At 56.0% G+C, this 10,408-nt stretch overlaps 1 protein-coding gene across 2 annotated transcripts in view; it reads left to right on the top strand.

Moving 5' to 3' along the window:
* TRIOBP (TRIO and F-actin binding protein) overlaps positions 1 to 10,408 on the top strand; it is a 55,345-nt gene that overhangs the window by 19,033 nt on the left and 25,904 nt on the right. The window contains exons 6-9 of one of the 2 annotated variants that reach the window (XM_006757420.2): positions 2,477 to 2,591; positions 3,354 to 4,454; positions 7,210 to 7,281; positions 9,324 to 9,461. In XM_006757420.2, the coding sequence (XP_006757483.1) occupies positions 2,477 to 2,591; positions 3,354 to 4,454; positions 7,210 to 7,281; positions 9,324 to 9,461 (1,426 nt within the window). The remainder of the gene's footprint in view (positions 1 to 2,476; positions 2,592 to 3,353; positions 4,455 to 7,209; positions 7,282 to 9,323; positions 9,462 to 10,408) is intronic. The other variant, XM_015559847.1, reaches the window with a different exon arrangement.

Below are 10,408 nucleotides of genomic sequence, written 5' to 3'. Positions count from 1 at the left end.
CTGCGCCTCCTCTGAGTGTCCGTATGCGTTACTCTTTCCTCCGAGTTGTAGGACGTCCACTCAGCCAGTGTTCCTGTGGTTCTGGATGGTGTCCGTTCTGTCTTTTAGTTTCACTTTTGAAATGGTTGTTCGAGGCAGCAAACTCCCGCGTTAACCTATGCCGCCATCTTGGTTCTCTCCTTGATATCTTCATTTTCTTTTCCCCTGGATGCCTTTGGAATCTCTTATCTTAGAATCACATAAGCACTTCCTAGTCTCTGAAATTCAAAACAGTCTTCATGGAATTTGCTAGACTTGACAGCTTTGTCCTTTAAACTTTGTGGAGGCGGAAGAGCCCATTCGAGCTTCCAAAGGAAATGCATTTCCTTTCTCAGCCCTGGGCAGACACATCAGCCTCAGGAACAGGTGGCCCGAGGGCCCTATTGCTGCCTTGAGTCTTCACTCCTCTCTCTCAATTCCACATGGAGGGGCTTTCCCAGGAGGAACTGAGCAAACAGGAGTTTATACGGAAAACGCACTCACTTGGAGAGAACACACACGGGTGCCTCGCTGCCCTGCTCTTCGTCACTGTCACAGTGTCCTCCCCACCGGTCACATTTGGGGCTTTTGCTTCACAGAGGCCCCTGCACCCTGGTTCTGGAGGAAAAGCCCTCCAAGGCCTCAGCTCTCACAGAGCACGGAACCTCTCTCGCTTCAAATTAGGTTAAAAATGGAACCTGATCAGGTAGCCCGCAAACTTAGAAACACTTAGTCCAGTGGGAAGCCTGGGTTCCCTGTGAGTCAACTGCTAAAAGCTCCAGTTACTTTATGGATTTGATTTTAGTGACATTGGCAAAAGCCGTCAGACAGCAGCAGACCCCAAGCCCATGGTTTGTTTTCTCTCCGAAGCCTCTGTCGGGTTCCAGCATGGCTCCCACGCTGGGGGCAGGCTCCACGCACAGTGCCTTCCCACACCAAGCAGAGGTTCCTCTTGCTTTCCTCTTCGCGGGCTCTGTCCCGGGTCAGCTCCAGGCCGTCTGTCCCAGGCCACTCTCAGGTCAGCTCGGCCACCGGAGATAGAGCTCCGCCTGTCCATGTAGCCCAGCGGTTCTCAACCTGTGGGTCGCGACCCCTTTGGGGGTCGAACGACCCTTTCACAGGGTCGCCTAAGACCATCGGAAAACACATATATAATTACATATTGTTTTTGTGATTCATCACTATGCTTTAATTATGTTCAATTTGTAACAGTGAAATTGGGGGTCACGACAACATGAGGAACTGTATTAAAGGGTCGCGGCATTAGGAAGGTTGAGAACCACTGACGTAGATGGAGCCAGACTCAAATCCTGTTGGACTAGACACCCAGTGGAGCGGCCCGGTCTTTTGTTTTGACCCCTTACATGTGGGAGGGGAGAGACAGGCCCAGAATCTGTTTGTTATGCCTACGTGCACCAGAGATGTCATGTTAAATATTAATAGGCATGGCTACCAATGACTAAGACAGCTAAGTGGAACGAGGGACTTTTACCAGCTTAGAGCTTATCGGTGACAGACGTGGCAACAATGCCTGAAGCCTAGGTGTCTTGGAAACGACCTTTTATGCTGGCCTCCTGGAGTTGTGTAGGAAGAGGGAGCATTTCTTGTTTCTGGTCTTGCTAGGAGCTCTGTTACCAACAGCTGGGATGGCCCGGAGTTTTCAAGGCCAAGTGCAGGAATCTTGTCAGTACTGAGGAGGAAAAGGGTAGGCCTGGGAAGCCAAAAACTCACCATGTAGACTGACAGATGGCAGAGAGAATGGAAGATGAGGGCGTGAGCATTCTGCAGCTCCCGTCCCCACCTCATGGGTGTTGCGTGAGATGCGATGAGATGAGATGACACAAGTGCTTGGCACCTGGAACACAAGAAGTGCTCAATAAATGTCTGCCGTTACCATCATGTGTACACAGTGCCTGGTGACCAGTAGGTGCTCAATAAACCTTACTTCCCACAAAGACCAGTCTAACCTTTGTTTGGGGTTGAGAGATGGGCTATTGGCTGGGTGGCAGTCAGAAACAGGAGGTACAGTGGGGCCTTGACTTACGAGTTTAATTTGTTCCAAGACCGAGCTCGTTAACTCAAATTACTCTATCAACTCAATGCAAAAAATCGGCGGAGAGACAGCTGGTATCTCAAAAAACTCATTAGTCGGGACACTCGTAAGTCAAGGCCCCACTGTACTGAGACAGGAGGCAGGCAAGGCCAAGGCTGAGCCCCCACCTTTGCTCATCCCTTTTCCCATTTCATCTCCACCACAGCCCCATGAGGCAGGTAGAGCAGTGTCACCCATTTTTCAGAAGGGGATACTGAGGCCCTGAAAGGCTCATCCCCCACCTTAGGGCTCTTCAGCCGTGGGTCTCCTCTATCTCCTCCCGTTGGGGGTGGGAGTAGAGGCGGTGGGTGCTGGGGGTGGGACAGCCCCAAGGGCCCTCAGAGGGGCGGCTGCGTTTGCTCATAGGAAGTCCGAGGCACCAGGGACCTTCCAGGCCCGGGACGAGGGGCGGTCGCAGCGGCCCAGCCAAGGTCAGAGCCAGCTTCTCCGGAGACAGTCCAGCCCTGCCCTCAGCAGGGAGGTGAGCACTGCCAGCCTGCCCGGGGCCCCTGCACCCCAAGGGGCGAGCCACTGCTTTTCCCCTCCCCCAGGTGCCAGGCGGGGTCCTGGGAAGGGAGGTCCTTTATGAAAGTGTCAGAGACCCAGTCACGGGTGTCCAGCTCCCCCCTCGCCCAGAGCCAGCAGTCCTTTGAAGGCGGCCCTTCCTTGTTTCCTTCCTTCACTAAGTAGCTGCTAGTGAGTTTTCAGGGAAAGCCTTGGACTCAATAGTCCGCCTCTAAGGGCCATCCCTTCCAGACCTGGAATTTATATTTTTATATATTTAAATATATATAACCCGGGAACTGGACGTGACCTCCTGGTTCATAGGTCGATGCTCAACCACTGAACCACGCTGGCCGAGCGGGATTTATATTTTTAAAGAAACTCTTAGAGGGCAAGGCCTGAGCTAGTGGAAGGGAGTGTTGGTGTGGAAATTCGTGCACCTGATAGCCCAGGTTGGAATCAATATCGTGGGGGAGGGGGAAGCGGGGACAGTGAGCAGCTCTTTGCAGATCTCTTTCTGGAACTGCGGAAAGTGGGTGAGAGGGAAGAGCCGACACCCCCGCCCCCGGGAGGGAGCGCAGAGACTGTAGGTGCTTTTGACCTGCTTTAATCCCAGCTGCTGTGAGGACACAGCCTGCCTCTCCCTGTGGCCTGGCCAAGAGCCCAGTGTCCTGAGCTCCCCGACAGAGGCCACCTGGTCAGGGTCCCGGAGCCTCACCCACCCCTCACCTGTCCTCAGGTAACCACGCCCTCTGCGAAGCAGGCAGAACCAGCCCGGAGGAGCCGTGCAGAGGCCCCTCCTCCCAGGAGACCTGGGGGGGACCTGCGGCTCCAGGGGTCCTCGCCGCCCCCAAGGACATCAGCCAGGACTTCTGAGAGGGAACGGCGAACAGAGAAACCTCCGGAGAGGGGCCGGGCGGGCCCAAGACAGCCTCCGGGTGGGTGGCAGAGCCAGGAGGAGCTGCCTGGGGCCGCGGGGCCGCACAGACACTTGGAGAGAGGCTGGAGCAGCCAGGAGGAGGGCCCAGGCCTGGGGGGCTGGCAAGGACTTGGGGAGCCCAGCGGGGGCGCTACCAGAGCCCTGGAGGGAACATGGAGGGGCCCTCTCAGGGAGTCTGAGGAGAGCTGGGGGCAGTCAGAGGCCTGGGAGAAGCCCCCCAGTAATGGGGTGCAGAAGCCCCCTGACAGGCCAGCTCAAAGGGGCCGGGGCGCCCTGCAGGAGCTGTTCGGTCCTCCCCAGCCTATGAGCCTTCCGGAGAACACCCGGGAAGGCCCAGCAGAGTTCTCGAATTCCTGGAGGTCTGAGACAGACACTGCTATGGGCCGGGGAACTGAGGGAGCATGCCCACACCTGCATGGCCCTGAGAGGCGCCTCGAGCTTGACTGGAGGGACCTGCTGAGCCTTCTTGGGATGCCCAGAGAGGGGGCCTGGGCCCACCCAGAGGAGCCAACGCTCGCTTCCCGTCTTCCAAGGCTGGACTGGGAAGGCCTCCTGGAGCTCCTGCAGACCCAGCTGCCCCGAAAGGACTCAGCTGGACACTGGGGTGGCCCAGTCACAGCTCCAGGGCCAGGGCTGGGTTCCCCAGGCACAAAGGATGCCCTTGAACGAGAGCGACAAAGCCAGCCTGCCAGCTGGGCAGAGGCCACCCTAGTCAATGGACACAGCCCCGAGCAGGGGCCCCAGAGCTTGGCCCAGCTGCCCAGCCCTGCCTGCACCTCCACCCAGTGGCCAAAGACCAAAGTGACGAGTGGACCAGAGACCTCAAGTACAGCTGGCCTGGAGACGAGCCAGCTGGGGAGTAGCAGCCCTGCAGAAGGCCCCAGCTCAGCAGACTGGGAGGTAAGTCCGTCTCAAAGCTCGGCCCTAATCCTCCCTCCTGACCAGAGCCTTTCCCAGTCACCAAAATGGCCACCGGTGATAATGGCCAACCCTCCAGTGAGAATTTACTATGTGCTACACCCTGGTGTGACTGACTTAGGGGTATTTTCCTCATTTAATTTCCATGGCAACCTCATGAGAAAGCCACTGATAATTTACAAATAAGGAAACTGAGATAGAGAGGTCAAGCCACTTCCCCCAAATCACACAGCTAGTGAGGGCTGGGGCAGGGGTGAACCCCAGGTCTGCTCAGTGCAGATCACCTGAGGCCTCAGGCAAGATGCTCTGTCCAGCCTCCTCCCCTCCCGGCCCCACAACACCTGGTTTGTGTGGCCCTGGTGGCTCTTGGCTGACTTTGGCCGGCACTGTAGCCCGTGTGGTCATGGCCCCGCCCCTTGCTGTATTCCAGGTTCCTCTCAGTCCAGAACAGGCTCACTTACCTCGCTCTGGTCCTTACAGCTCCTTTCGGGCACAGTGAAGAGGTTGCATCTGCTCACTGAGTGATCGATCGGCTGCTGAGACAGATTGCTTAAATGAGGACCCATGTGCAAAGTAGGCTCAATGCCTGGCACATAGTAGGTGCTCACCAAGTCCCTTCCCTGCCTTCTTGGCCCAGGGCAGGGTCACAGAGTCAGTGGTTCTCTGGTGCTGCCTGGAGCCTTTATCTGGAGGTGATGGGCTGGGAGGGTCCTGGAGGCCAGAGCCCTGCAACCTGCCTCAGCTCCCCGGAGCACAGCACGTGGTTTGGGACCCGTAGCCCATCTTGGCCCCAGTCTCCCCTATAAAATAGGACCAACTCCTTCCCTGACAGGTACCACTGGGATGATGCGCGGCTCCTGTTTGTTTGTCTGACCCTCAGTGTGCAAGGATGATGGCAGGGCTTGTGGTGTGCCGGGCCCTGGCCTGGGCGCTGTACATGCTCTGCCATGTACAAGGTTCAGACCCATTAGGCATTTGCCAGGGGTCACACCTGCGTAAGTCCAAGCTTTTAACCACCATGTTGTGAGGCCTCAGAGTCCACGGCAGGACTAGGGAGTCCCTCCCCCGTGTTTCTGGCTTTTATCCATTTGTCCTCTAATGGATTCAATGCACAGTCACCAGAGAGGCAGGCATAAGCCAGTGTGGTTCTGTCAGGCTTCCCGGGGAGGCAGGTGGACTACTTGTAGCTCAGGGAGGGCGCCATGCTGTGTCCCAGTGAATGGGGATCAAAGGGAAGAGGGAGAGCAGGGAGATTCTTCAGCTAGAGTTACTCCATAGTGAGGCTCAGGGGTCCTGGGGAGGTTAGGAGATGGTGACTGGGGAGGGGCAGGAACACCACGTGCTTAAGGGCATTTCTACACACACACACACACACACACACACACACACGCATTTCCACAGATGACAACAGGCATTCACTAGGTCCTGCTGGGGCTCCAGCTGCTCACCTCTGTGACCTCCTTGCACCCAGATTTGCCCTCTGGCTGTGCTGAGCTGGCTGCAGAGCCCTGTGAGCACATCTCCCTGCCTTAGTGCATGCTGTTCCCATTGCCCAGGATGCTCTTTCTCTCTCTCTTCACTAAACGCCATTCACTGTGCAAGTCAGATCAGGTGCCCTGTTCTGAGACACTTTCCCCAGGTTGGTGATGTCTTCCTTCTGGTAGTTCTACCTTCATCTGGTCATACTCAGTTGTCATCTCCCCATAAGAAGCATGAGCTCTGTGGGGCAGGAGGTGTGCCTTCTTTCTCTCTGTATCCCTGGCCCCGGGCCCAGGGCCTGACACAGTGGAAGAGGTCAGCTCAGTGGATGGTTGACCGGTGAATACATGGATGCTGAAGTGCGATGCAAGCCCTGGCTGGTGTTGCTAAGTGGTTAGAGCATTTGCAGACCCAGTATGTGGGTTTGATTCCTGGTATGTGGGTTTGATTCCTTTCAGTATGTGGGTTTGATTCCTGGTCAAGGGCATGTACCTGGTTGCAGGTTTGATCCCGGGCCCTGGCTGGGGCACGTGCGGGAGCCAACCAATTGATGTCTCTCCCATATTGATGTTTTTCTCTCTCCTTCCCTCTCTCCCTTCCACGCTCTCTAAAAATCAATGGAAAAAATATCCTTGGATGAAATTAACAAAAAAAGAAAAAGTAAAAAAAGATGGAATATGGGAGGGGAGTGGGTAGATGATAAATTATTGAAAATGGATATGTGAATGGACGGTGGATAGGGCATATATGCTGGACAAATAATAAATAGATGCTGGATGGATGATGGATAGATAAATATATAGATAGGTGGGTGATGAATGGAATAGATAATAGATGTTGGATGGATGGATGTTGCTTAGATGATGGATGGGGTGATAAATGGATGGATGAATGTTGGGTAGAATATGGATGGATAGATGGATGGATAGATAGATGGATGTTGCATGGATGGGTAACTGTGGAATATGGATGATGGATGGTAAATGAATGTTAGAAGGGTAAGTAGATGGACTGAGGAAGGATACATGGATGTAGGATGGATGGATAGATGATAATAGAGGATGGATGTATAAATGGGAAAATGGATGTTGGATAGTTAGTAGGTGAGTAATGTAGGATGTACGTTGGATGGGTACATGGATCTATGGATATTGGATCTAGATGGATGTTGGATGATGAATGGATAGATAAGAAGGTGGATAGACAAGTGGAAACTGGGGAATAACTTGGACTAAGCTGTGTTCTTTCTTATCTCCAGTTCCAATCAAAGGAGCCTAAGGAGTCAGAACCGAGAGGAGACTCATTGACTGGCCAGAAGCAGGCAGACTCGGTAGTTGGGTCTTGGGTGTGGACACATGGGGAGGGGAGTGGAAGGGATGGAAATCAGATTGGAGATGGGCTGAGGTCCTCAGCTGACCTCTGGGTTCATCCAGACCCAGGTGGGCTCTGTAATGGGTCATCCGTGTGCATGCGGGGCCTTGAGAAGCGGGGCTCTGGTGGAGCTGGGTGGCAGAGCCACCTTCTGGCTTGGGGATTTGGGTGAGGACTTGAGGCCAGGGCTCTGCTCTTAACTTGCTAGCATGCCCTGGAAAGGTAACTAAAACGCCTCCCCTGGGTAAATAGCAGTTTGGCTCCAATGGTCTCTGAAGGCAAGGTCCTTCTGGCTCTGGAGGGCTGCCAGGCGGGGAGGAAGGGTAGAGCTTCCAGAAGCTGGAGCAAGAGAAGCGTTGAAGGGGCTGAGGAAACGCCACACTCCGCCAGGTCTGGAGCATCTCCAGGATCCTGGGGCAGGACAGATGTGTGCAGGGGTGGGGCCCACTGGGGCTGCTCCGAGGCCTGGCTGCAGCGGTAGTGCATTGCTTTGTCCCGCCCCTCCCCCTGACCTGCCAAACAGACTGTTCTCCTCGCCCTCAGCCTCCAGAGAGGTGAGGTCAGAGCTCAGTGCCTGGGGCAGCGGGAGGGGGGCGGGGAGGAGACAGGCTGTTTGGGGTTGTGCTTTCCTTACCCTGCGGTTCTGCTGTCCCACATGCCACCTGATTGGGGTGTCTGTCTGGCAGCCTGGAGCCCCGACTCTGGCCCTGCTGCTTGTCAGAGCTGGGGGGATTCTGCCCAACCCCTCCCTGTGCAGATGAGAAAACACAGGGCAGGGGCGTTGTCCCAGGTCATACAGTTGGTGGCTGAACTCAGACTAGAACTGGGGCTCGGAACCCCCGCCCAGCGCTCTGTCTGCTCCCCCCAGGGCTCCTCCTGGCCCTGCCCCGACTCCCTGCTTGGCCTTGCACAGCAGCAGCAATGTCCCATGTGCTTGGTGGGCCAGTCTTCCTGACAGGTGGCTGTAGGATCTGTGAGATGGGAGGGGACAGGGGACTGGTCACTGAAGGCACTTCCAGCTCTCACAGGGGCTCTGGCAACTTTACGCTTCCTCTTTTTGGGTTATTTCTTCACACTTCCTGGGGCCAGGGTTTCATGAACAAAGAGGAAATAGTAATACAGGGGTCCCTCTAGGCTCCACAAAATGGGCCCATCCCAGCAACACGGAAAGCCTCTCAATCACCCCCAGGCAGCCAGGACTACACAGAATTGATAGCAGCCTCATTCATTCATTCATTCACTCATTCATTCATATTCCCTTAGTGAGCACCTTCTGCATGCTGGGTGTGGGCGGAGTGACTACAGCGCCAGCATGGCGCTCGGTCTAGTGGCCAGCACTGTGATGGGACGTGGTGGCGGTGGGGCAGTCCTTCCCCAAAGCCCTCCTGCACCTGTGCTTTGAGGCTTCATGCTCTGCCTCCTGTGAATCTCCGGACCCGGAGGGTTGGGACATCGGGGCTCTGTCTTCCTTCCACCTGCTCTGGGACTTGGGGCAAATGCTTTTGCTTCGCTGGGCCTGTTCCTCCCAAGGGGGCTCACCTGGGGGTCCTACGAGGATGGGAGGACAGGTGGCTGTAGGAGCCGGTGATCCATTCCTTTCACAAAGGTGAGGAGAGTAGGCAGATGGGGGACTTGGGGCTAGAGGGGCCTGTGTGACCCCTTGGCCCCAGGTGGCTGTGCCATGGGGAAGAGGGTCCAGCGTTCCCACCTCTTTAGATATTTCAAGAGAAGTTAGAAATATGTCGGTATATGTTAACTCTCTTGATTATTTAACACTGGATCCTGCCGGCCACATGGGGTTCGACGTTAGGAGCCCAGTCAGGCAAACACCATGTAGCATGAAAGGTGTACCGAGCTCCATTCTCCCAGCTCTGGGAGAGGAGAACAGGGGAACCCTGGGCCTCTAGGTGGGCACGGCAGGATGGGCAGGGGAGGCTGTAGTCAGGGACTTTCCCATCTCCCCAAAGGGACCTGGGGCCAACACCGGACCCTGTTTGACAGGCAGACAAGAGGCCAGCGGAGGGCAAGGCTGGGAGCCCACTCAAGGGCCGACTGGTGACCTCATGGCGGATGCCCGGGGACCGGCCCACGCTGTTCAATCCGTTCCTGCTATCCCTGGGGGTCCTCAGGTGGCAAAGGGTAGGCTGGCTCCAGTGGGGTGGGAGGGGTGAGGGCGGGGAGTGGGGGAGGAGGGGGAGGAGGTTGGTGTTAGTCAAAGAGGAGAGAGTGGAGGCCGAGAGGGCAGGATCTGGGGGCTCCCATGAGAAGGGAGGGATAAGCAGAGTCCTGAGCCCCCATGGCCTCTGCGAGTGAGTGGGTTGCCCACTCCAGGGTGAGGGGTGACTGAATGAGCTTCAGAGCTGAAAGCTCCCAGTCTGCAACCGGCCAGGGAGAGCCAGGTTCGGGGGAGGAGGCCCTGTGAGGGGCTCTGGGATTGCAAAGTGTGTCTCAGTCCTGGGCGGGAGCCAGTTTCACAAACATCTGGCATTACGTAACCCATCCCCTGCCCAGAGAGGGCTGTGAACACTCAGGCCTCTGGTTTGGGGTTTCCTCAAGGGCAGGGAGGGGAGGCAGCTGTGACCTGCTCCCTCCTGCCCCTTCACAGCCAGGGAGAAGGGGGCTGGCTCACGAGGTCTCTTCTCTCAGTGACAGGCGGACTGTCACCCTCTTGCTGGCTCTGGGCCCAGCACTGGGCTGGGCGTGTTAAAGACATACACCCATTTTACAAACCAAGAGACTGAGTCTCAGGGAGGTGAGCTGACTTGCCTGAGGTCAAAAAGCTGGGGTTTAGAGAAGCCAGCTTCTTGGTGATTTTCTTCATTCCTAGATGAGAGAATGGCTGCAGCTGAGCTCACTGAGCCTCGGTTGCCACATCTGTCTAAGGGGGGCAGGGAATCTATGGAGACACTCAGGGCTGCAGGGAGGGCCCTGGGAGATCAGGATGCACAGAGGTGGGGGGGGGCAGGCGTGGCTAAATACCAACTTCCCCATCCACTTCATAATTTCCTCTCTGCTGCCTTTGGGGCTTTAGTAAGAGGGTATTGAGAAGAACATGGTTACCTGGGCAGGGTGGTTCAAGCCACGGA

The sequence above is a fragment of the Myotis davidii genome, unplaced genomic scaffold, assembly GCF_000327345.1.
Source record: "Myotis davidii unplaced genomic scaffold, ASM32734v1 scaffold514, whole genome shotgun sequence".
NCBI classification, from domain to species: domain Eukaryota; kingdom Metazoa; phylum Chordata; class Mammalia; order Chiroptera; family Vespertilionidae; genus Myotis; species Myotis davidii.
This window is presented reverse-complemented; position numbering and strand designations above follow the sequence as displayed.